The sequence below is a fragment of the Aplidium turbinatum genome, chromosome 1 (assembly GCF_918807975.1).
Source record: "Aplidium turbinatum chromosome 1, kaAplTurb1.1, whole genome shotgun sequence".
Lineage (NCBI taxonomy): Eukaryota > Metazoa > Chordata > Ascidiacea > Aplousobranchia > Polyclinidae > Aplidium > Aplidium turbinatum.
Genome location: NC_137472.1, coordinates 20,999,579 through 21,027,514, shown reverse-complemented (window position 1 = coordinate 21,027,514; position 27,936 = coordinate 20,999,579). Strand labels below are relative to the sequence as shown.

General features: G+C 37.0%; 1 protein-coding gene across 1 annotated transcript; it reads left to right on the top strand.

Annotated features, from left to right (window-relative positions):
- The first annotated feature begins 39 nt into the window (after window positions 1-39).
- LOC145788222 (peptidyl-prolyl cis-trans isomerase B-like) lies at window positions 40-22,305 on the top strand. The gene is made up of 6 exons (XM_082599952.1): window positions 40-235; window positions 661-792; window positions 14,300-14,445; window positions 17,493-17,724; window positions 20,851-20,967; window positions 21,735-22,305. The coding sequence occupies exons 1-6, from the start codon at window positions 40-42 to the stop codon at window positions 21,956-21,958; spliced, it is 1,047 nt and encodes a 348-aa protein (XP_082456078.1). The 3' UTR covers window positions 21,959-22,305.
- Window positions 22,306-27,936: the final 5,631 nt, after the last annotated feature.

Sequence of the window (27,936 nt, the reverse complement as noted above, 5' to 3'; positions counted from 1 at the left end):
GAACAATGAACAGTGCCAAAAACTGTAGGCTATGTCCGAATGGCATGTGTAACCTTCGACCAACAGCTTCATATAAATGCATACGACATAGAATCATCATCAAAGTACATGAGCGTATTTGTTCGATTGGGCGGCTTACACCAGCTTATGAGTTTTCTGGGATCAATTGGTTCTTTTATGAAAGGAAGTGGCTTGAGAAGAGCTCTTGAGACAGCATACGCTCCTGTAACTGTAAGTAGGGCACATGTTTAGTGGGAAGGCAGTTTCCCGCGCTGTTCGAGGTCATCTGTTATGCGCAACAGCTATTCTGTCCCTGATGTTGGAAGAATTTTGGAGTGAGTTGACGCCCGGAGAACAGAGTGCCTTGGAGAAATTGTATGACTCAGACAGTCCTTCTGATCATAATAATGATAACATTGGGCATAAAATGATGGCATTTTTCACCGATAAAAAGGAGCAGTTCACACGAGAATCACGTAGGCTACATCAGCTCTGTGGTTGAGCTATGTTAGTTACGTTTCAGTTGTGCTGGAGTTTATTCAAGCAGAGAGAACAAGCAACTGGTCACTACACATTTCTGCGTCAAAAAGCATGCTGAAGCTATTTGCTGCCACAGGTCACAACAATTGTGCAAAACATGTCGCCTGTATCTTTAAACAGTTGCAGAATTATTGGAAACAAGTCCCCCAGATGTCTACCAGCAATTTATGTACGAAAATCACACCGTCAGGCGTTCTAACAAACAATTGTATGGGCAGAATTCTGAACTGATTCTCATGAACTCTTTAAAAGGTAAAGGCGAAGTCATCTGCAAGGGCACCACCGATGATAATGTATTAAGGGTGTGGAATAAAACCATGCATAATGTATTAAGGGTGTGGAATAAAACCATGCACAGGTGTGCAGAAGTGACATGATAAACACATTTTCTTGTTAATTCTTGGAAATCAGATGAGTATTCCAGCTTTCTCGACCTAAATGTTCTTTATGCTACACTTGATGAAAAATGTTATGTTTATCGAAAAGAAGGCGAAAAAATGTTGTGTGGTGAAGAGGAGTCCTTGTTATGCTACCACGAAGAAGCAGATACGCACCTAATGTACCACATCGTCACCGCATGCCAAGATGTGAAAAATGTGGTAGTCCGCTCTAATGACACAGATGTTCTGATTATACTGTTGGGAAATTGGTCGTTCGTACAAAAAGACGTAAACATATGGATGGAAGTTGGTGTACAGGCAAACAACACTCTGAGATATATTGATGTATCAAAGCTTGTCAGTACTTTATCTCCAGGCCATAGACCATGCTTCGGTCGCTTCCCGGTTTTCATTACTTTACAGGCTGTGATTATAGGCTACAGCTGCTTTTTCGGGTAAAGGGAAGGCTCGACCTCTTAATATATTGGAGAAAAATGTGCATGCTCAACATGCCTTTGCTGCTTTGGGATATTCGAAAATCTTGATGAAAACATTGAAAAAGGCATTGAAAAATTTGTGTGCTAGATGTATGGATGTAAAAGTGGTCATTGCGTTAATGAATTACGATTTAAAAAATTCATTGAGACATACAAACCGAAAGGTTCCAATCCATTGCGACGACTGAAAGGTTCAGATGGAAGCAACTTTCTCCCGTGCAAAACTGTGCTCCATCAGAAAATACAGAGTGAATTACATTGTGGCATTTGGAATCAGGCTGCCGAAACAGGAAGCTTTTTTCAGACACCAATTATTGAAAGCGGCTGGCGTTTGGAAGATGGTAAATTTACTCCAGTTTGGTTTCATGGAGATCCAGTTCCGTCCACGCTGGACAAGTTCTGCAAAGTGAAAAGGGTTTGGACCAAGACGGTTATTTGCAGGTTATTTGTTATTTAACCAGGTTTCAGCAAAAATAGATTTAGCATAAAAATGCTCGTTTCACAAACAATTTATTTCATTTCAGAAAAAGTCTTTCACCGCAGTGCCGGTCTTAGGGAATTGCGGGCCCTGTGCGGAATATGCTTTGCGGGCCCCAAGGACAATGATCCAACTCAGTAATGTATTTAGAAACGGGTGGGGGATGTTGATGGCCGGCAGGCGAAGCCTGACGGTGTGCTCGCCGAAGGCGACACCCAGCGGCGGGGGGCCTGGGGGGCCTCCCCCAGAAAAATTTGAAAAATTACTTTGAATTTGGTGCATTCTGAGAGCATGTTCAACAAAAATTTGGGTATGAATGTTACTGTAAAATGGTGCTGTCCGGTGGCATAGCAAAAGGATCAGATCATGTTTTCTTGGGCATTTTTCGAGATATAAAGCTAAGTCTCTATGTTTTCTTGTTGCTAATTCCTGGCTGAGATATTTGAATGTTTGGTATTGGCAAAACTAGCTATTTTAATGTAGTTTCGTTTAAAATTAGGCGAACTTTGTTTTAGAGACACATTTTGATTGCTTTTTTGCCAGATTATTACAGTTTTATCATTGATTAATTTTGTCCTTGGTTGATCAAAAAACGATCTTATTCCGGTAAGCGACTAACTTTTATGCTTTAAAGTTAACCCAAAGTTTAGAAAATGTAAATAGACGTCATACATCTCGATGAGTGTCAGACAAAAAGCTTTAAGACAGTCAACTTACTTCATTTCTGATATATTCAAGTTTTGTATAACGAACCACTGTAATCAGCTATAAAAGGTCAGTGCAATTTTACACAGCTGTGGATATTGCAGTGTTTCCAAGGGCTGTACGAGTTAGCTGCAGACTACTATGGATACTAAAAAGTTGTAGAGCATTATAGATCCTATACCATTCTAATTTAGTGTTGGTTAGAAAGCACAAAACACTGAAAGCATAAATTTTAATATCGTGACATCACACGCGTTCCAGGGGGGGGGGGTGTAACTCCCAAACCCCCACTTGGCTACGCTACTGATCCAATTTGTTTTAAGAAAATCGGTTTACTTTTACTTGGTTGCATAAATAGAAATGAATGAAAGCATGAATGAAAATACATCAAAAATACAATGCTCAACTTCCAAGAAATGTGTGCATATTGTTTTATGGGAATATTTAAGCATGAAATATAACAATGCAAAAGAAACAAACCCAACCAAATGTACCTGTGCAGCAACCAGCAAGGACTCCTTATTATGCTTAAATTGGTTGGAAACCATCTGAACTCGGAAGTAGGTACCTCGATTGAAGTTGTTTGAAATGCTTGTAAAATGTCCAGCAGATTCTCTTTAGAAAAAGTTTTACTAAAACTGCTGGCTGCCAAACTTAAAGTAACCCTGCAACTGAAGATGGGCAATATTCTCTGTCAGAGTCAGTTTCTATGCAGTGGCAGAGCGGCATTTAATTAAATTGTTTGCCTCATTCCTGCAAATGCAAGTTAAAAAATAACTAAGCAGGCTAGAAATAAATTCGTACATGAAACTAAGCCACAACAGGCAAAGCAACAAGGGGAAATTTTGAAGACGAGTGAAGGTGTTATTATTGAAGACATCATGCTTCAAGTACGTAAACCATGCAATCATGCATCTTAATACTTTGCGGTGAAATGCTTCATGTTATACAGTACAAACATATTGAAAAATAAATACAGCTACTCAATCCAAGGAAAAAAGCACATTGAGATGTAGCCTATATCTCAATAAGTTAAATATGAAGTATATAACATAATAAAAAAAATGAAAACGACTGCACTTGCTATTTGCATGCCACATCTAGTAGCTCAGGGTAACAACAACCTGTAAGGTTACATTTACAATCTCCCCGTGACAATTGACAATACTAAGTTGCGGAATATATCAACAGTAAGGACCACTAGGGGAATAAACGAGGACTAACACAATCACAAAGCATAGTTTCATGAAGATATATAGATTTTATACATTTCATATTACAAAAAAAAATATACTAAGTTCTCACTCTCACACATAGCCGTATGAGACCAAACCATTTTGTGGAGGGCAGAACGTAAATTTGCCCAAATCTGCACGCTTTTATAGAAATTTCCCAAATATAATGTACGGTATGCGGTGCATGATAACAATGAAAAACTAACATAAAAAAATCACCAGCTAGCTAGAATTTCTTACCAAAGTAGCCTAATCTAGATAGAACAACTGAATTCATCTTTGAAGATACCTTGCTTGTGCATTGCTCGATGCTTCTGCACTTTGGCATGGTAGGTAGGAGTAACAAATGTTGTTTTACACACCACAAATAAAAAACAACCCCACTTAAATATTCTGTATAAAAAATATAAGGCAGGCTACTGGTTAAAATTATACCTATATAGACCAAGTGCACTGATTAATAGACCTTAAAGTTGAAACAATGGAGCCTGTCTGCAGGTATATGAATGCACAAATCATATCAGGAAAATCAGCAACAGGAAATATATTAGTACTTATCAGTTATATTAGTACTTGTTATATTAATACTTACCAATTAGTACTGGCCAGGTAAAAATTAGCCAGCACATCACATTTAGAGGAAATCGAGCATTTCTGCTATTGATCTAACATCATTGCAAGCAGATGGAGTTTGAATAAGGCAAAGCTGACCTCAGAATTTAGTGGAATTAATCTGTTACCACCAGTAGTGACATCATTTAAGATGTTGTCAAAGAAGTAGATTCACTGGTGTCATTACTGCAACTAGTATTTTAAAAACTTAGAAATTGAAGAATGCTTTGTATAATTGCTCAACAACTCTTTTTTTAAATCCTTTTTTTCTTTGCTCCACTTTTACAATGATTAGGTATAGCTAATGGATAAATCACTAATTGAGTTCAACAACCTTTGCTGGTACAAAAATTACATTGGTATATCATCAATCAATCACAGGATTATATTACTATTCAGTGAATAAAATCCAAACAATGAATAAGTGTACAATGTAGCCTACTGCACAAACTGTATCTAAATACAATATATAACAAGTATATTAAGATTTAAAAGTTGTTTAGGTTGGGTACTACAGAGTAATCAACTTGAAACAATTTGAAAAGATCCGGGCCCCTTAAATGTTATTTTTCAACCCATGGAATAACAATGACATTTTAGTACTGTACTGGAGTGGAAGTAACATGCATCTAAACACAGTTGCCACAAGATTGAAAATTTTGGTTTTTGTTGTCACTGAGCAATGTTAAACATTTGGCACATGGCGTTTTCAAAAAACCTGGGCCCCTCAATATTAGATTTCAAAAATTACATGCATAGGGCATAATAATGATAGTTTAATTCTGGAAGTAACATGCATTTAAATTTTCACAAGAGTGAAGTTTCCTGAGTGATTTGATACATGGTGTTTTAAAAATCCGGGCCCTTTAAGTGATTAGTTTAAAAACTACATATCATATATATGGCATAATAACAATGGTTTTGAATAGAAAGTAACAAAACGAAATTCTGTTGTCACACTGCAATGTTAACTATTTGGCACATGGTGAAATGTCGTGGGGGCCTAAAAGCATGTAAAGGTGGCCCGACGCGACAATCTCAGCACTTGCCTCACCCTAAAGCCGCAACTGACTTCAAGGATCCGGTACTTGCTTGGGAATCGAGTTGAATTTTTTCCATTGGACTTGACAAAAATTACTGCATTTTCTGAGTAAATTGCGGGCCCCCTAATTTGCGGGCCCTGTGCGATCGCACGGTTCGCACACCCCAAAGACCGGCACTGTTCACCGGTAATATGATGTAGGCTATAAAATTAGACATTGTACGTATTTGTATAGCAAGCTTCGATTTATAACTTGAATCATTGTCAGTGTTATTCAAACCAAGAATAAGGATATAGCGCTACGACTATTATATTTCAAATAAAATTTTCTTTTGTACATAAAACAGGACAGTGACCTTCTGACCGGCCAACCGGGAACGTTCTCGAATTCCCAGTAGGCTAATGATTAGCCGCCAATCTACCCCTGCGTACAATATCTATTTTCATAGTGATAATTTTTAACCTAATCAGCAAATGTTATGCTGTGTAGATATTATATCTTACATGCTTTGTTGATTTTCTAAAATATTTGCAGACGTTTTGAAATATATACGAGAGACACTTGGTTTTATACCTCATATTCTTGGTTTTATACCATATCTTGGTTTCAACGTAATGCCGATGTTTGACATTTGTCACATTAAAAACATGGGAAGCAGCTGACTCGATGACTAATAAGTCTTTCGCTGCTTCCTGTCTGTTGTAGATTCTAGTTATGGTGCTATTTTATTTGCATTGTCTATATTTTGTACCGTATACTTTTCTCGCAACAAACAAAATAAAAGGTTTCTCTCTCTCTCTCATGATGTTAATTTTGTGAATTTTAGGGGTTATACCCCCAAAATGAGGTTAAGCCAACTGAATCATTATGGCGTAAGGGGAAACGTTAAAAACCTTATTCATTCCTATCTAACCAATAGGCAGCAATATGTACATGGCGGGGAAATCAACTCCTCTCGCTCAAATATTACTATTGGAGTTCCTCAGGGCAGTGTACTTGGCCCCTTTTTGTTTTCAGTTTACATAAACGATCTTCCCGATGCAACTAATTTGAAAACTCTACTCTATGCTGATGACACAGTTCTCTATTTGGCTCAAAAAACTACCAGCAACCTCCAGCCGATAATGAATAAAGAATTATGTAAACTCTACACTTGGCTTGATAACAATCAGTTGACACTCAACTTGAGTAAAACTAACTACATACTCTTTAACAATAAAAAGACTACACTCTCCGATATGCAAATAAAATTAAATGATACAATAATTAAAGAAGTTGACCACACGCGCTACTTAGGAATCACAATAGATAACAAACTCAACTGGAATAAACACATTGATAACCTGTCGAAAAAACTATCCTCTTCTTCAGGCGTACTCAGCAAACTTAGAAAATTCACTACTAGAAAAGTTCTAATCAATATTTATTATAGCATTGTACACTCGCACCTACAATATGGAATTATCAACTGGGGATGCGCACCCACAAAATACTTGAATAGAATTCAGGTTAGACAAAATAAGATAATTAAAATCGTTACAGGAGCATTTGAAATGAAAACTAAATTACTGCCACTCTATCAAGAAAATAAAATACTAACTGTTAATTCTACTTATAAACTAGAAATAAGCAAATTTATGTACAAATTTTATAATAATAAACTACCGGAAAACTTCAAAACTTTCTTTACACATGTATCATCTATTCATTCGTATAACACCCGACGTTCAAGTTCCAATTCACTTTATACTAAACTGGCAAATACCCAATTATTTCAAAAAAGTTTAAAATGCATGGGAATCAAGGTATGGGACATTTTACCTCAAAATATGAAAAAAAACATGAACAAAGGCTTCAAATATTTCAGTAAAATGTGCAAAATACACTTCTTCAATAATCAAGAGCTATAAAAACGACATCCACTACCTGACTATGTTCATTGTTATTATTGTTTGTAGTAGGCTATCTGTATCTGTTTTGTTTTTTCTGTTCTTCCTTCCTTCTTCTTTTTTGTGTCAATTTGCAACAATATTAACAACGCAATACTTTCATTTGTGTAACTATTTGAATGAGAGAGTGCAGACTCGACGACCTCCTACGCCTTCAGGGCTACGGTCTTTCGCACTCTCTCATTGGATGCACACTGTCAGTTTTTGTTTTATGTGTGTTTCGGCGTTTCGCATCCAAACAAAAATAAAATGACCATCCATCCATCCCCACCTTGGGGCCATAAGAAAAGTTGTTTCGAACTCAGTGGAACATGCCCCAACTGATGATACAAGTTCCATCTTTGTACCTTATGATGTTATTTTTACGTATTTTGCCCCAACTTTGGGGGCTCCTTATTCGGGAATGCCCCACCTGGGGCGACCACATTTTAATGTTCTGAAATCCGTAAGTGAGGTACTATCACCTACACTTGGTTTCATCCATGCACCTCATGATGTTAATTTTGTGAATTTTAGGGGTTATACCCCCAAAATGAGGTTAAGCCCCACCTTGGGGCCATAAGAAAAGTTGTTTCGAACTCAGTGGAACATGCCCCAACTGATGATACAAGTTCCATCTTTGTACCTTATGATGTTATTTTTACGTATTTTGCCCCAACTTTGGGGGCTCCTTATTCGGGAATGCCCCACCTGAGGCGACCACATTTTAATGTTCTGAAATCCGTAAGTGAGGTACTATCACCTACACTTGGTTTCATCCATGTACCTTATGATGTTAATTTTGTGAATTTTAGGGGTTGTACCACCAAAATGAGGTTAAGCCCCACCTTGGGGCCATAAGAAAAGTTGTTTCGTACTCAGTGGAACATGCCCCAACTGATGATACAAGTTCCATCTTTGTACCTTATGATGTTATTTTTACGTATTTTGCCCCAACTTTGGGGTCCCCTTATTCGGGAATGCCCCACCTGGGGCACCCAGATCGACTTGTTCCAAAGTCTACAAGTGAAGACATAACATCTGGCGTAGATTTTGTTCTTGCACCTTATGATGTTTTTTTGACCTCCAAAATGGGTTTTTCACTGGGCCGTAGCCCCCAAACGCCCCAGCAGTGAAACCTCGGATGTGGGTTTCTGAACATCCCACAGTGGGGCAAGGTTGATAAAACACTCAAACCTTTTGTACCTTATGATGTTACAAATAGGCTACGTGACGGGCTGCCACGCTGCCGGACTATTACGTTATCTTCAAATGATTAATTTCAACACTTGTGTGCATATTTCTCTATCATAATTCACAATGGGATCAGTGGTTGTTTGAAAAATTCACCGGTGGAGTTATGTAAGTTACGCCATAAACCGCGGAAAAGCATTTTTTAAATCGATGGCGCAAACTTGGGCTTCTGCAACTCGAACTGTTTGTGCACATCACTGCAAGGTTCAACCGTTGGTGTGGACCGGGGATACTTGTTTAGTAGGACAAGCTTGCCATATTCGCAGCTAGCAATCATACTGAAGCCACAGCCTACAGTACTTGTCATTTCAACTACACATTTAGGCCTACTTGTTTTACACCTAGCCTACTACAAAGGCTTTGTAAAAAATAAAAGATTAGCCTACTGATAACTTTTCAACTCTGCTTTTAAATAAGTAAGGGAAATCGGTGACCAGTGAGACGCTTTACCAGTGGGACAGTACCGATTTTTTTGTTTTTATTTTTGAACCATGGTGAACATAAGTGACTGAAACTGTGTGTGTGGACGCAAAATAGGGAGAACCTCTATCAATTTGATGAAAATGACCTGTTGTCCCATTGTAGGATGGCATGCTCAAAGGCTTAAAGAAGTCAGCTAATTTGTCAACACTGCTTCACTGACAACAATGACCTATTAAAAAGCAAGAAACGAAAAAATTGGATCAAAGAAGATATATTGATGAAAATAAAACAACGGACAATTTTGAAAGTAAAATTTTTCTACTCCGAAGAGGCTAGACAAGAGTACGCTCAGCTCAATAGAGAGGTACAAAAGGCGATAAAGAAAGACAAACAATATATATAAAACAACAGTGCTGCAAAATCGAAAAGCCGACAACAAATAACTAATTTCACGATTTATTCCAAGCAGTAAGAAACATAACTAACAAGTTTAAACCAAAGCTAGACAACATAAAATCTAAAGATAGTGAAATTTTATGGCAGAATGATGAGGTAAAGAAAGATGTTAAGCATATTGCGAAGAACTATACAAAAACAAAGCTCCTATCGTTAATGCACAGACAAGTCCAAATATACAATCTAAAGATGAAAGTGATACAGAGCCACGACCATTGCTAAGTGAAGTACAAAATGCTTTAAAAACTATTTTAAACAAAAGTCCTGGATTTGATGATATACCCATCGAACTATTGAAAAATATTGGAAAAAGCGAAGTGAAAATTATTCATAAACTTTGTATCAAAACATCAGAAACCAACATTTGGCCAGATGATGAGGTAAAATCAATATTTGTCTCTTTACCAAAAAAAGGCGATACAACGGAATGCAGCAACAACAGAACAATTGCCTTTAGTCACGCAAGCAAAGTAATGTTAACAATAATTAAAAAAAAAACTAGAAATCAATTTAGGACATTTAAACAACTTCATTGTGCCCTATTTTGTTTTCTGCAATGTTTCTTTTGAAACTTTGAGAGTTTTGTTGAGTCAATCCAACCACTTCTGCTCGGCAAGCGTGTATAGACGCGCGCGCTTTTTGCTTGCGCCACCCGGCAAGCGTGTATACACGCAAATTTTTGTTGCTTAGCTTTGGAACAACGTGTACGGTCGTATACAACTTGTATCGTTTCGGTGAATACCCTAAAGCTTCTGTTATCTATCAGAAATAGTTTGGCTTCAATAAATCATCGTTATAGTTTTGCTTTGTAAGGAAAAAGCTGGTCTGTTTACAAGCAGGTTTGAGAAATTCAGTTCAAACTGGCTATTCAATGAGTCTTTTCACGTTGATTCAAGGCCTGGACACGTTGAATTCATGTAAAAACTGCTGATTACTCCACGCCCCATGAATTGCCGAAGCTGAATACGTTTCGCATGAGTTCATTTGCCTTTTAAGGAGTTTCAAAAGCAGGTCAAGATTTGTTTCATCACAAGGGTTTTTGAACAAGTCATTTTACATTTATTGAAGGCCTGAATACGTTGAATCTATGTAAAAGAAGCTGATTTACGGTTTGAAGAAGAAGATATGCCATTTGGAGTAGTTTAAAATGAGTTAACAAGCCCATATTACAGCCGAAACGCCAGCGAAAAATTTTGCAAAAAAAAAAGAAAAAAACGCCGTTCGGATGGCACCATGACGTAAGCGAAACCGCCGATGGGAAGTGGTTAAAACTATTTATTTCAACGTTTCTTTGATGTGAAGTGTCGAAACAATGCATTGTAATACACAAATGCATGCATGAAAGCAACGTAAAATCTCTATTTTTATTTGCAACTAGTTTCTTATTACGCTAAATGCATTTTTATAGTGTCCCACTTCTCTCTGAAGTTAGGCACCAATGGCACACATTCGTGCAGCATATAGGCTAAAACTTGCAAACAAACATCAAAAAAATTTGTTGAAATGTTTTAAAGATGTGAGCAAAGGTGAAACTTTATAAAAAATGTGGTTTGGTTTGAATCTTTATCTTCGGACTGACAAAACCTTGATGGTTATTCCTGGTAGTTTCGCTTACTTGTAGGCTAGACGAGAGGCTTTTGACACAGGGCCGGTTACCGAGATTGGTAGAGTGAAGTTTCTGATTATTAAAGTCTTGTTGCCGGGGAATTATTTCATCCATTAGGTGCCGCTGAATGGAGAGCAGTCCTTACAATGCGTTGCTCAAACGCACACCCCAAGAGTCGAACCAGATGTGATTTGGATGTGGTTTGGTACACTTTGGGTATAAAATTATTTGAGTTGTTAAAGAAAAAGCTATTTTTGCCCCAATGATCCCTGATCCTCTTCTTCTTTAAATATGTTGTACATAACATTTGCTAACTGTCTTTTGTAGTTTACTATACCAGAAGCACTACATAATTTCTGCAATTTATAAAAAGAGCGAGATGTTTAACGCGCTATCAACTACCGCCATTTTAGTGTCGTGAGAAAAAGGCAATAGCTGCGAACCTTCCCTTCCCTCTGTTTTAGATATCCCTGCGAAATCTACGTAGAAAATCTTCATGGGGAGAGGTTGAAAATTGATTGCATCATGGTTCGTTCAACCGAACCATGGCAACCAACTTTTAATCCACGGAAGAAATGTGTACAATAATAACAATACAGTAATTTTCATGTACAATACAGTAATTTTCATGTGTACAAAACATAGATTTGTAATTATAAACATAATCAAAGGTGCAAGATTGTTCAGTAATTCTAAGCGAAGTTACGTTTTTTGGTTAAGAAACCTGTAATTTTTTGGTTAAGTGGTTTTGTCGTGTGACGTTTCAATTTTTATCTTTGTCTCGTTAGCTCAGTGGTTGTCCTGGTTGCCCTAGTGGTTGTCCTAGTGGTTGTCCTGTCGGTTGCATAGCCGAGTGGTGAGAGCCCTGGAACGTCAATCAAAAGGGCGCCGGTTCGACACTGCTCAAGAGCATGTGGCTGTGTCTTTGGAAGGACACTTTAAAGACATGCCTGAAGGTGGACACAAAGATTGGCTTCCTTGCCTTCCCTTCCACTTAATTTAAATCTTCAACCACCGGGTGTAAGCCTGGAGACGACAAACAAACAGTGGTTGTCTTCGTTAGCTCAGTGATTAAGTACTTGACTGAACATCAAGCGGCGCTGGTTCGGCTCTCGGGGTGTGCACATGAGCAACGCATTTATGGACTGCTTATTAACTCAATCCCGAAAAAAACGGGATTCTTAAAGACGGTAACCTATTATGAGTTGGCTACCTGCTTAGAACGTCCGTTTTGAAGTCGGGAGATTGAGTTTCAGCTCTCGATCGAGTCAAGATATGGAAGTAAATCAACAACGTAAAAATACAAACAATAGGATGTACTGTATATCGAATCAACAATACGAAAAATGGATTGAGGCTTGTTTTATTTATTTTTATGTAATGAACGCGTTAAAAACACAGAACATTGATAGATTTGTCACTTAGCTGTGATCACAAGTAATAAGTTTTCTTTCAGTAATCTCATCTCTTGCTTTATTATGGCTAATGGCTTGGAGCCGACTTCTATGATCACATGATTGATGAGACACTGTGCAGGACTAAGTGTAAGTGTGTGGAATGCCTAATATGCTTGAAGCCTTCCAGAAAGGCTATCATCTTTTTGATTGATGTGAACCAGCTGGATTTGGCTGTTTTTATCCTGGTTATGCTTAAAAAAAACAGGAATTTTTACTCGAAAACACTGGGAAACTGGAAATCGAAAAAACACTAAATTCCGGCAATTCCCGAAACTGGGATCTGTGTTCTCAAACCATAATCATTATTTATTATACTTGTTATTGAAAAAACATAAAACCGATGAATGTGATAGTTTTTTAACAACTTGTATGAAACGTGGTTCCCATAACAACGCTGCCACTGAAGCAGCACTCAATCGATCGATTACGAAGGCCGCCACTTCATCCAATCATAAGTTATATGGAAGCTAAGTGACCGGTTAATTGTGTTAATATTTCCTCCAATCACGCTCTTGCACGACAGATGAGTTGAATTTTGAAGGATCAATTAGCGTTATCGTTGTTCGTTTCACATATAAAATTATTAGGATCTACAGACAAATGTTTTAGGCGAGAAGCATAAAGGATTAGTCTAGTGAAATGTGGACATGTCAGTAAGCAAAAACGTGTAATTGGAGAACAACACAAACAGATCAAGGCTGTGTGTAGCTTTAGCCTGCTTAGTGTTGGCCCACAGTTGATGTGGTTTCACGCAGCTTCCCTTATTTGTAACCCACTCTGACAAGCTTTCCAACTGAGTCCGAGTTTAAATCAATCTAGAGATTCTGTTCCGTCAATAAATTGTTACAACGTCATTGACTTTTTTTTAAAAGTTTTCTACAATGTGCTCATGGATAGGCTGGAACTGTTTTCATGGTATTTTTCTCTTTTTACGTGTATAGCCCAAAGTCTGTTTTTGTACAGTAGGCTACGTTAGCTTAAAAATCTTGAAGCCTATGGGAACTTTTTGACGAGAAAAATAGTAGGCCTATAGGCCTTTAAGAATTATTGTTTTATATATTTTAACAATTCTCGCTTATATAGGCTACAGTAGATTACTGATGTCTGAATGTCTAGCAACTTTGATAGGCTACTTTGCTATACCTTCCATGCAGTGGTAGCCTAATAGCTAGCACATTAGTATAAATTAACCTTGTGTTGTTCTGAAAGTCGATATCACCATCACTGGAAGAGATATTTGGTTAAACTTCATTGCTTACTGGGTTTGCTCCACCTTGTCTGTTTGCAAACGCTTTGGTCGGTTTTTCTGCTTTACTTAAAGAGTGGAAGCTCCCGATGTTGGCAGCTGGCTAGGCATGTCATCCCTTGTGTTCAGCTTTTAGTCATAAACAACTGACTGTAGGTTTGTGATAACATGTGGATAAAGAAAGAAGCCCCTTAAATGGACACTGAATATGTCATGTCATAGATGTAGCCCTACAGTAAATTACCACAGCACATGGATGCACCTGAAAAAAAACACATTCTAACTGATTCTATCGAGTAAACGACTTAATGAAACGTTGGATTTATTAAAAAACAATTGAGATGGACATTTCTATTGTTTTCTGGTCAATTAACCTTATAAATTTGCATTACAAGGTGGTTCTAGTTCAAAGGTATCATGAGTTTAACCCATGTTTTAGTTCTAAGCCTGTGTATTTCTGCTTGTGCATTTGCCTCCACAGACGGCGACAACGAAGCACCAAGTAGTGCAACAAAGCCAAAAGAGAATCTAGATGATGCAGCCACCAATTCAACAAAAGATGAATTGCCCAACACCATCAATATTGTGAGAATAGAAATAGTTATAATAAAGAAATATATGTGACAAACATTCCAAGTCGGATTTTATGAAATGATTACGTAAATAAACATTAAAATACAGTGGGCTACATTTCTTTTGCAACAAAGCAGCCTCTGAGGTCAAGGCTCTCTTCAGTTTTTTTTTTGTAACCAGATTGCCTGATTGCCAGATTGCCAGATTTTGAATTCCAAATCTGATTGCCAGATGTGGAACCAGATTGCCTTGATTAACCAGATTGCCGTTTTCCTGATGAAGCCGAAAGGCTATTAGAGTTTCTAGTTTCATTATCCAAAACACGCAAACATTGCAGGCCTACTTTATCTGGTAGAAAGAGTGAAAAGGAGTCTGGTGGAAAGCTGCAATCGTTGAAAATATAGTCAGCGGTCTGTCCCCCAAGACAATACTGTAGGCCTACGTATAGAATGAGAAAGGTGTCACTCTTCTTTAGTGCATGGTTGCACAGAAAACCCAGATGCCTACGCGAAAACGGGTGAGATGTGCCCAAGGGTTCCACAATTTTATTTTCTATTTCCTCATCACCAAGTAATTATTTCCTCATATTTTCTCATTTGGGAAAATACATTTCTCCCAAATTTCCTCTTACACGATATACCGTACATGATATTGACCGATAAAACAGGTTATTATTCGACTAAACATTAAAAGTAGGCTACTAGTCGTACAAAGGTAAGGTACAGTAAGCTATTGCTTCCAAGTTCGATAACTAAACTATAAGAATGCCTATAAAACACCCATCAAAGAATTATATAAATTAAAAAAATTAGATTGTATTTCAGGTTAATGCTGTCTATCATTTCATTGTAGGTTAAGGCTATTCTTATACAGCACTTAGCTTTTGGTCGAGTAGAAAAAAAAAGATTATTGGGCCTAACAGCTCAGATCTCCCAAAACTCCAACAATTTTGCATTTAATATTGAAGCAGGGTGATCTCATGGTTAACGTGAAATTTTTCAACTTGCATAGCTAATACCAGTCGGCAAGCTGCTTTTTAGGCTATTTGGTTTCACTTGCCTTTGCATAGGCTATTATACAAGCCAAAATATCAAGCCATTTAAGCAACAAATCAGCTTAAAAACTGACTTGATAGGCAGTCTTGCCTAAATGGGCAAGTCCGTAAATTTTTTTTAGCATGTGACATATTTGTAGAGAACTAGGCTATAGGATAGTATTCGTGTATTTCTAGCTACATAGGTGAAAGAGTAAGAATTTTGCTTTTTGCCAATTCTACGTCAAATATCCTCCTTACTTCCTCAGTTTTAATGATTTCCTTATTGATTATTATTCTTCATTTCCTCATAGATTTTCTCTTTCATCAATTTTGAAGTCAGATTTCCTCCAATGAGGAAATTTCCTCACAAGTGGATTCTTTGATAGCCCTGGATGCACCTGCACCTGTCCCGGTAGGGGAAGGTACAAGTGAAAAAGGATGTCGCGTCCGCACTCGCGTTGACAGGAAGGTCTAGGAAATGATTTTTGGCAGGAATTCAGGAATCTGCCAAACGCTTTTGTAGTTTGATAGTGACAACAAATGGTTGTGGCACAATAGCAATCGGTCTAGTCACTCTAGTACTGCAATGTAACTCTATAGGCTAGTGTATAGTGTACTTTGGCTTGAGAGAGACAATCAGCGCCTTTCCATTAAAGGTAATCTTCAGCTGATGGCCAACTTCCCGATTATGAAAATGAAAGGTTGTCACCACAGTTTTGGTGTCACTGACTGCAGGTTGCAATTTCTGGAGGAACGCTTAAAGTGTGTTTGTGCCTTTTGGTTCAAAAGTGTCTTCTAAATTATTCAACAAAGTGAAAAAAAGAAGAAATTAAATAGAATTTTCATGTTTTTCTCACTTTTATATGTTCACTTGCCAATCACTATTAGAAAACACCACAAAAATGTTGAAATACACCTGTTGTATTATTATTCATCATGCAACAATGCGGGCTACTTTTTTCAACAGATATGTAGTTACTAAACTAACCTTGTAAAATATAAAGTGACTAATGCAAAATGTAATACCAAGACAATAAATCAGAGTTGTACAAACTTGTATTTTAGAGTGTTGCATTGTTTTCAAAGTCTTTGTGAAAAACAAATTTTAATTTGCATAACCAGAAAGATGTAAAAATGCTAAGATCAATGAAAAACCTTTTTTTTCTGTCTGGAGCCAATATTCGTTGGGGTAGCTATATAGGAATGATGCTCATGCACCGCCACCACGTCGTGCCACTGCACCACTGCTATCCCACATTACTGTCGCATAACGGAAGCTGTTGATAGGTTTCAGCTAGGGACCAGAGGCTAACACATTGCATACAACATCTGTAATACTTGTTTATTCCTCTGCAAAGCACTTCGTACGTGTTTGATATATGACAAGATGCTTGCATTTCACAAAACTAAACAATATTCTTATCTTTGCAAGCATCCAAGCCACTATAAGCTTAGTTGCACAGATTTCAGTTTACCCCACTTTTGTGAAAGTCGCCGTTTCAATTTCGATCATAACTTAGCTGAAATTAAATTTTAAATTTTCTAGTTACAAAAATTAAATTTTTCTTTTATTGAAGGGCAATGCAACCATAAATTCCTTATACTTGCCTTTTGTAGTCACTTTGAAAGCTTACATGTTTACGATGCAGTCTACGTGCATAAACAGATATTTAGCCTAATTATTCTGATATCAAGGCTTACTATCATTATAGTAGCCTAGCCTAGTTGTCGGCAGAAAGCAAATTGTTAACTTTCATTTCATTTAAAAAGTAACTCGGCTCGAGCAGATATTCTATGATCATCTTCACGTTTATTGTTTCGCCGCTCTGAACTATTTTGCTAAATAATATTATTATAATGGGTGATCAAAAGTAGGCTAATAAGCTACTTCGCAGCGCAAGAGTCAATGGGTGTAATTTACATTGTGGATGTGACACTATAAATGCTTTTAATATTGCATTAAAAGCAGGGTAGGCCTACGTGTTTGGAGTTCTTAAAACATTACAACAAACGTATCTTTCAGAATGGAAAGGAAGTGCCAATAGAAAGAGCTGATCGTACGATCACGTCCAAAGTGACGCTGGAAATATCGTTTGGTCAAGAAAGCATAGGAAATATTACATTCGGTTTATTTGGAAGAACTTGCCCTAAAACTGTTCGCAACTTTGTCACTCTCGCTAACCCCAATCGCCCACTAGGAGAGGGATACAAAGGTAGCAAGATCCATCGAATCGTGAAGGGATTCGCATTTCAAGGTAAATCATCATTTTTTCATACCATTTGTAGGAAGCACAATTTATTGCTATTTTCTGTGACTGAATACAAATAGCGTGTGGACGATTAAAGCTTAGGTCTATCACTTATTGTGCTCAAACTTTACAAAAACTCTGTTAAAGATTAGATGACTATAGCCTGCATAAGGTAAAAGATTTTGTTACAAAAAGATTACAAGTAGCCTAGGGCATCATTTAACAATTTGCTCTTAAAGTTTTTCTCAAATATGTGAAAAGTGATAAACAGTTTTTAAACGATTATTGGATACTGAAAGTAGAAATAAATGATAAGGCCTCTGTCGCTCATGTTGGATATTTCCGTTCATGAGCATGCAGCTACGCGCGGGTGATGAAAGCAATGTTGTATGAGTAAATAGGTCTTGCTCCCCAAAACAAGCAATGTTTTCATTAGTTACACAATTTTTTTTGATAGTTTTGCGTCGAGTATTAAAAACATCACTTGGTACAAAATTATCACAAATCTCTTTTGCGAAATGTCAAATGGTCAAACTACAAATGCATTTAATTTCTATGCCATGTAATTGGATATCTTAAAGAAATCAATAGAATCAGTCTCCTGTGAGCACCATCTGAGGCCCCTTCTTATTTTTGGTGACAGCGGCCAAATATTTTACAATCGTGTGTTTTCATATACATAAACTTTCTGTGCTGAAATTAGGATGAAGGAGGCAAGCACTAGCATAGCCTATCCCAAAATAGTTAGTTTAAAAATGAAACAATGCGGCATTTTCTTCCGGTTCTAGATCCTTCTATAGAAAGATTTCGGGCCCCTAGAATGATTTCGGGTCCACAAGTGCTCGCAAACCACCTCTGTCAACGCTGCTGGCTGTCAATATCCAACATTTTTGTCATTTGAAGAGCCCTTAATGTTGCAAAAGACCGGTTGAGCGCTACCTTATACTATAGAAGTAATTTGTTATTTCTTCTGTTGAAATAGCATAAATTCTCTACTTTTGTTTGTTTGAAATACTAATGATGAGGATGACTGACAAAACAAAGCCCAGATGTGTTGTAAACTCTAAGCAGTGCCGGTCTTTGGGGTGTGCAAACCGTGCGATCACACAGGGCCCGCAATTTACTCAGAAATGCAGTAATTTTGTCATTTTCAATGAAAAAATTCAACAAGTGAATTCAACAAAGGAATTAACAACAAGAAAACAGAGACTCAACGGGTGCAACCTATTTCGTCCCCTGAACATTTCGTACCCTGAAAAGATCGAGAAAAAAAAACAACTGAGCCGAAGTCGCTGATCGGAGTTGCCACAAACATTTCAAAATTTCTCTCGATTTTTTCAGGGAACGAAATAGGTCGAAATTTGATTTTGTTACTCCGATTTCAAACAACCCCCCTCCTCTTTCAAAATACCTAGCTACTCTACCGAATTGGATCATTGTCATTGTGGCCCGCAAAGCATATTCCGTACAGGGCCCGAAATACCCTAAGACCGGCACTGCTCTAAGCTAGTAGCCTAGATATCGAGTTTTGCAGCAGTAGCCCAATGCCAGTCTTTTCACACAGCCAGATCATTAGTTTTGGTGTTGAAGATCAAGATAATTAGATCACCAAACAACGTGATCTTGGAGATCTTGAAGATCAAAATCACTTTTGTGTACTTGAAAAAATGAAGTTTTTGATCAATGATGTTATGAAAAAAATTTTGTTATAAGCACCTGGTTTGATTTTTGTGTTTTATGGTTTGTTATGTCTGTTACGATATGTTCATGTAAAAATTTTAATAGTCATAGCTTGTGTGCAAACCTGCAACCTGTACTGCAAACCTGTAGTGCAACCTTACTCAACGTTTCTTTATTTTTTCTTGTGTTTTACAGTATAATATCCATTGTTAACTTTTTTTGTAAAATACTGACAGAGTGGAAGCTGACTTGATGACCTCGTATGGCTTTCGCTTCCTTCCTCTCTCATTTCACCATGTAATGTACCAATGCATTGTCCTAATATCTTTAAGAACAATAAACAAGTTGTTGTTATTGAACCGTTGTTGACAAAGAGTTTTAATTCTCACCACCAACATCTACAGATTGCGATGCTTCTCAAAGGGACATGTGAAACAATAGCAACAATGTTTTTGTAGGTAGTGGAGGGTGGGTAAGATGAGCAGCTTTTTGCTTAAGTCGTTTTTACAAAAGAACGGTTTGTTTTGGAAAATTTTAATAAGGTGAACTTAAAGCACTAATGAATCAGCTACATTTTAGATTTAGTTTTATCACCTTGCGATTTTTATATTTTTTTGTATTGATACTTATTTGCGTGTTGCTCAACTTACCCCGGCATAAATTGTATGGGGTAAATTGAGCAATGACCTGGGGTAAGTTGTGCAATTTGATTAAGTTGAAGCATTTCCTTGTCAGTTTGTTTGTTATGTTATACGATTAATGCCTCGTATAACAAACATATTGTTATGTTTGTTATACGAGGCATTATGCTTTACAACACAACACTGCTTTTTTTTATCCAATACGAACCTAAAAAGACACAAGTTCAGCAGTTCAAACATTAAATAAACTAAGGCTATTTCTTTTGGGGTAAGTTGAGCAACTGCTCCAAGATACGTCAACTAGCATTGCACATTTTACCCCATCCTGATTTTTCTGACAAAATTACAAATATTTAAAAAAAACTACAAGACTAACCAACCTGAAGGTTTTATTGAATATCCTCACACTTTATACTTACCAATACAAAAAAACAGATTTGATTTACATAGTGTAACAATAAAGTTATTCAGTTTTTGGCAAAAAAAATAAAAATTTAGATTTTTCGACATAAACAATATAATTGCGTGCCATTGTAAAATGCAACTCGCAGTGGACATAACAAATACAATGAATGAAGTAGTATTATGAGTGATATATCCATAATATAAAAAAAAAATTCCGCCGACTTGTTTTTCCAAAAACAGGGGTTGCTCATCTTACCCCATTGCACACTTTACCCCAGTCTCCCCTACAATACACACTAATTATAAACTTTTATTCTTGAAGTAACCTATTAGGAAATGTTAGATATTAGGCTACATCAAAGCCAGCAACACAATATAACCCATTTATGATTATATTGGCGAACAGGTGGCGACTTTTTAAACAATGATGGCAGTGGGGGTTGGAGCATATTTGGAAGGTATTTCCGAGATGAAAATTTTGCAATCAAACACTTCCCTTTCTGCCTATCCATGGCCAACTCAGGTATCTTTATTATTTTGCAATTGCCTTGTTATATCTGTAGTAAGCTCGCTGATCATTGGTCAGTGTGGTCAAAACTCTACATGCAGCCTACATGTGTTCTCTCTTTCATCTGTCGAGATCAATACGTGGATGCTCAGTACATTACTGTAGGCAACTGAATGAATATCGTAGGTTATTATGACTGCTGTGTTTATTCAGTGAATTAAATGACATACCGGTATATTCAATTATTCATATTATATAAAAGCTAAATTGTCGGTCTTGTTTCAATAAGAAACATTCGTTCGAACCCACTGAGAGTGTTCATAAATACTTTTCCGACTCCGAGCAACACAAAGTTTACAAACTCTAGTTATTGAACTTTGATATCCAGGATTTAACAGAAAGTTGTTTTCCAAAGGAACCTTCAACCCTCAAAGGTTTTCAACTAAACAATCACATGTTGCACCTTGATCCTTTCTTTTTCGTAATCTTTTGTTTTTAACCCCTACTTTTAGTGCGATATAAATCAATATTTTACATGTATGACAATAACTGGAACTTGCAGTAGCCTACTGTATAGCGAAATGTTTTGTTTAGCTTGGCATTATGTTGCTTAATTTTGTGTATAAATTAGATAACTTTTCTATTAATTGAGACTTTTCATTTATATTTTTTAAAGATCAATATGTAGCCTACTGTACATTGTTCACCATGTATATTAGCCTACTGTAGTGCACGATCAAAGCAACAAAAGTTTCAAATTAAAATAATGTTTATTTCGATAGGTCCCAATTCAAATGCATCTCAATTTTTCGTGCCAGTCATTCGTACCAGCTGGCTGGATGGCAAGCATGTTGTTTTTGGTCAAGTAATTACTGGCCACAAGGTGGCAAAGAAGATCAACGATGTCAAAACGAACATCTACGATCGGCCTTTTCGTCAAGTATGGATCTCGAACACATGGACGGAAGTTTATAGAAAGGATACTTCTCGATCGAGTGAACTGTGACGACATAGAGCTAGAATAGTTGCATTTAAAGATATCCTAAAGAAGCGTAGTGTATTTCAACTGTGTTAGTCATTCCGTACTAAAGTGAACCTAGGTTTAGTTTTTCATTAACACTGATTAGAAACTAAGAAAAATAAAAAAGTCAACAACAACAACCTTAAAAATTACAAAAGTTTAAACGTTCAATTGTTTTAATGAATTAGGTTAGCTTACTTTAAGAGAAGAAGCGTGTTTTTTCTTTCTGTAAAATCTTAATTATGACCAACAAGTTGTTTTGTTTAGTCGTAAAATTGTGTAGTCTGAATGTTTTTACTTTTTGGTTGTGGAATAAAAGCATTCGGACAGTTCACTTGCAAGCATTTGCATTTGGTGTAGCAAGTTAAACAGTGGATTGGGTAGTCTACTAGTTCAAACGACATACTTGTGAAACGATAAAAAAGTGAGGCACTGTGAATTGTTGAGTAGGGTACTATTCTAGTTAGGTAGGAAACTGCAACGCCCGCCCTGTTAGCTCAGTGATTACGCGCCCAACTGAAAATCACGCCGAGGAGGTTCGGCTCTCGGGGTGTGCGCTTAAGAATTTTCAGGACTGCTCTCTATTTAGTGGCTACTAATGGATGGAATAATCCCCTGGCAACAACCAAAATCGGAAAACTTTACTCTGCCAATCTCGATAACCTGCCTTGCGTTAAAACCATCTACAAGTATGCGAAACTACCAGGAATAAGCTAACAAAACCTTTGCCAGAACGAGCATAAGGATTCAAAATCCAACCAAGCGGCACTAGTTCGACTCCCGGACTGTGGGCTTGAGCAACGCATGTTAAGGACTGCTCTCCATTTAACAGTTACTGATGAATGTAATAATTCGCAGACAACAACACTTCAACAATAACAAACTTCACTCTATATCAAACTCGGTGAACGGACCTGCGTCAGTGGCTTAAAATCGCTGTAAGTATAGCAGCTATAAACTTACACACTTTATACTTTATCCAACATTGAGAGGTCTCACTATCGCTCATAAGGCAACGTTGACCAACGGGTGTGAGGTCTAGCGACCTACCCCCGCACTGGTGACCTCCTGACATTTAGAACAACGCAGGACAATTTACCTTTGCGTGTCTTGGGCAAACGCAGCCCTCATAGACCGGTGGAGTGTTATGTGGCACGAAACAGTTTAATCCGCTTTCGAGGTTGAGCTCTATTGAGCCTATTTCAATACTACAAACCAAACTTTCTGACAGAACTGCTTTCGCTGAGCAACCCAACATCAGAAGCTCACATGTAAAGCATCTCAAAACCTCATCAGTTTCCCGGTAATGTAGCCTATTCATTTCGCCGCTTCGATCGCTAGCCTCCCCGACCCAGCTTAGAGAACCTGCCTCAACGTATGCCCAGTGCACATCCGTGCTCGCTACATCAAAATTTAATTTTCTTCAGTAAGCATATATTATATTCTCACCTATTATTATCATCATCATTATTATTATTATCATGGCCACCTAAAGATACGGCCTGATTTGTCACATTTTGCAGAAATTTTCAGGTTTTTCTAACTTTAGGCAAACTTTAAATAAATTTTTCTAAAAATTAGATTTTTACGCTTTCTTTATTCTTTTCCCCAGATGACACATTAGGTTTTTAACATTCTCACATGTTGAAAAACAAAGAAAATTTGATTTCGAAGATTTCAGTCAGACTGTTAATTTTCAATAACAGTCTAATTTTGCGTTTTTCAACTTACTTTTTCTCATTTGTTACTGCTTTCCCAAGGCAACAAAAAGTTTTATGTCATTAGAAAACCGCAAAAAGTAAAAACATCTCAAAAAATGTCAGTCAAGCACTAGCAGTAGCTGTAATCAAAATCTGCAAAATGTGACAAATCAGGCCGCATCTCCAGGTGGCCATGTTATTATCTATTAGGCTATTTATTTATTATTAGGCTATTATTATTACGAGCTCTGCTATCTTCATTGAGCACTTTGTTCACATTTGCTACAATTTATTATTCTTGGAATGTTTTACTCCCACCTATATATATTTTTTCTTACATTTGATTAATTGAGCTCCTGCTTCAGATTTTAACTGAATGTCTTCCCTACGAGATCTAAATTTATTTCTCTAGAGCTTATAATTAACCTCTTATGGTCTTTTGCTGTCATGCTGAGCCTGATTGTGCTATGATGCACCCTAGCAATCTACGATTCACAATGTAGTGTTATGAGTAGGGCGATTTTTTTGTAACCTAAAAAATTCAAAAAAGTAACTTTGTTTTTGCAAAAAAGTAACCAAAAAGTAACTTTATTCAACGAAACCAAGAAAGCGAAAGAAATGGCAGCAATTCAACATAAAAAACATTTATATTAGATTCAATTTGTGCTCAAATTATAGTTGAACATTTGTTTCATCGGAAAAATTACTTAACGAGTTTTCGGGAATACACGCGATACAAACAAGCGTGGACTCGTGCAAACCTAAAATCCGTACCATAGTAGAAGATATATTAAAAGTCTTGGCATTACATAGAATGCAAGTTCATCTCTCCAGTAGCAATGAAAGATAAATACACAGGGGAATTAGCCAAAAAGGTATGTGGCCGAACAAATGAAAAGTACAGTAACCTAAAAACACAAAAAGTGACTTTTGGTAACTTTATAACTTCTTAAATATTCACCCCACAACCATGAAATTTTGGTTCAACATTTCTTTTGTTAATTGGTACAACTAAAAAAAAGTAACTTTAGCGACAAAAATCGCCTTAATTATAATTTAAGAGGAAGAGCCATTACCCCTTTCTTGTCTATAGAAAAGTAGTAACCCCTAGCTTCCTTAGCGATGAGAAGCTGTTTGAACTAAATAAAAAAAACAATTTGAAACAACGTGATTGAGCGAGCAACAGGAGCGAGAAATGTTCAAAAACAAGAAAAACTATGAAGTCCCCTCTGGATCCGCTACTGATAGATATCCATCGAAGTAGCTTCAGAACCCAAATGCGGGTTTAAGTGTAGGCTATACCCTGTACAGAAGCGGAGTTTGGGAGTGGTTTCGGCCGGAGTCGGAGTGAAGCAGATGTTTGCTTTTTTACCAGTTGATACTTTCAGCTTACAAATATCCACGCTACAGTTGGCGTAGTTGTTATTTTTGTATAATTTTGCGGTGTTGCTTTCCAAGCGGTTATTTTTTCATATAAAAACATGTTTTTGTTTTCATGACAGGATCGAAGGTATATAGTATAGAATAAAAAACCTGCATGTGTGGTTTGCGCTCGGAGTCGGAGTGGAGCAGGAGTCCAAAAAATCTGACTCCGTACACCTCTAGTTGTTACGAAGAGATAAAGATCCACTGTAGAAACCTACGAAGAAATGAAAAACTGATAAAGTCCACATCTACCTTTAAGCCGTTGTGAAAAGGTTAAAAAACCCTGTTCAAATATGAACTTTCGATTTCGCTTTCATTTGTAATAACTCGAATTGTTTGTTATAAAACACACTTTAAATGTTTCCTTTTGTTCTTTTCCCTATTGTTGCTTCACAAGGTTAGTATTGTAACAACACAAAAGAGGATGGCTATCCCTAAAACAAACAATGGTGTCCATGTCCGGACCCGGAGAAGTTTCTTTTGTGTAAATATAATTTGCGGTTTTAAGAGCTATGTATTCACTCTTTCGAAGTTGTCAGTCGGTCAATCAGTTGTAAGCCTACTGGTGGGTCTGTTATTTCGAAGCTGATACGGTATGCTGATACTGTAGTTGAAAATACTCGAGAGCTGTTTCTTGGTTATATTGTAGACATGTAAGCAACACGTTTTTTGTGTGTTGTATATTTCAGTATCATTATGAATAAGTGGCTTGAAATCCATCTTAGCAGTAAACTAATGATGGCTGTTTTGATAACAATTGAGACGGACTGTTGGTGAGTGAAAAATGCGATAAAACGTGCAACTCAAGTTCAGTTCAGTTGTTTTTGTTTCTGACCATAAGATACAAGAACGAAAATATAACATCGTGGTTACTTCAGCTAAATCTATTTTAATTTGTTAAATTTTCAATCATTTAATTTTTTTATATCAGTCATATTAAAAGTTTTTGAGAATTTCTTTTAGCATTAAGTTTCCTCGATACGTGACAAGAATTATGATGACGTAATTTGTTTGATTATGTTTGTTGATTTAACAAACTCACGATATGAAATTACAAGTTGAAACTTTATGAGGTAGGGTTGTGCACTGTACAGTTGGCCCTCACAGTCATGCTCAGCTATTTGCGTCTAAGGAGATTAGCAGATTCATTGATATAAGTTCTACGGCGAGGTGATTTAAAGTGAGGCTTAATCAAAATAAAATTGAAAAGTTATGTTAAGAAAGCGCTTGAATGCTAATTTCGCGCATGCTGTATTGTCGTGTCAATTCAAAAATCCACAATAATAATAAAAAAAAAACTTGAAAATATTCTTTTCCTTTTGATCAAGCAGTGATTAGTTGACAACTGCTAAAATGTCTGGTAGCAAAGTCTACTTTCTGTATATTATATTATTCTGAAAATATAGTGCAGTAATATTTCTTGAAAAACGAACGATTCTGATTGAGAATGACTGCTGCATTTTCAAAGTTAGCTACCATAACTTAGGCCTACTCGAAAACAAAACCAGCTTTTATAGTGCCGTCTTACTGTATCTTTTCCTTTTTCACTATACAATCTTAAACATAAAATGTAGCAATTTTTATGATGTATAATTTTGGAGCTTGATGATTCTCATTTTTACAGAAGACAGTCAGCCTTTCATGAGGCCATGTCTAGCCTACAAAAATGTCCTCATGAAAAGAAAATGGGGACGGTTGACACTTTAATAATGCAGCTAAAGCAATTTAGATTTAGTGGTTGTTTTCTCTTCACTTTAATTCACCTCACCATTTCCGCTCTCAGCTCGGCTCAGAAAGTGAAACACGTGTGAAGTGCAGCGAATAGTTACAGTTTTAGGAGAGGTACTAAGTCATTTTAGTGTCGTTAAAAGGGAAACTAAAGAGTACGGTAGAGCTGCTGTACATAGCCTACCAAATAGCCTACTAGGACTAGGTAATGAAGGGCTTGAAAAGTGTTTTGAAATTGTTATGCGTTGTGGCCAGGCCTGGATTAACCATTGTGCTAGGGTGTGCTAAAGCACAGGGGCCCCGCAGGCAGAGGGCCCCACTTTTCCTAAAAAGGAAATAAATAAAATAACAAAATTTTCCTGAAAAAAATGTTCAAGAAAAAAAATTAAGAAAATCTGTCTAATCCTCTGTCTAAAAAAAGTAACACAATCCCTCTGTCTAAAAAAAGTAACACATTTATCAATATATCTCCCCCTTCACGTGAAATAAAAATATGGTTCTTGTATTTTTTTTACAGCTTTTCGGGTAGACGAGGTAGTGGGAAGTCAATGCTAGATACACAGAGAACAAGAATAAGATAGAGCCGCAGAGGTAGAGAGAGGTGAGCAGTGATTTCAAAGTTATCTAACTTACCTACGCAAGGCTCGGTTTCTTCTGCAAGCGTAACCAGCTTACTTCCATTACGCTCCACGTAAGCTGGTAAGGGCTCCCATAAAATTCATTAGCACAGGAGCCCCATTTGACCTTAATCCGGGCCTGGTTGTGGCCTATATTACAACATATTACTACAAAACTGACAAGAAACGTTATGCGCAAAATGAGGTTTCATATTAAATGTATGACAATCGGCAGCTGCAAACCAAAAAAACAGTTTCCATCTAATTTCCATCTAAAATGCAATCTGATGTTAAATCACTGCTGGCATCACGTGTCACATTCAAATTGTCGCGAGAAAGGCAAACTAAATCAATGCAAAATTTTTTTTTGAAAGGAAATTTACTATTTACCTGTTGTAGGCTACAGAAATGTTCAGAAAGCACTGATGTAGGCAGTGGTGAAATTTCTGGTGTAGATTAATATACAATTTACATTTTGTTTCCATTAACACTT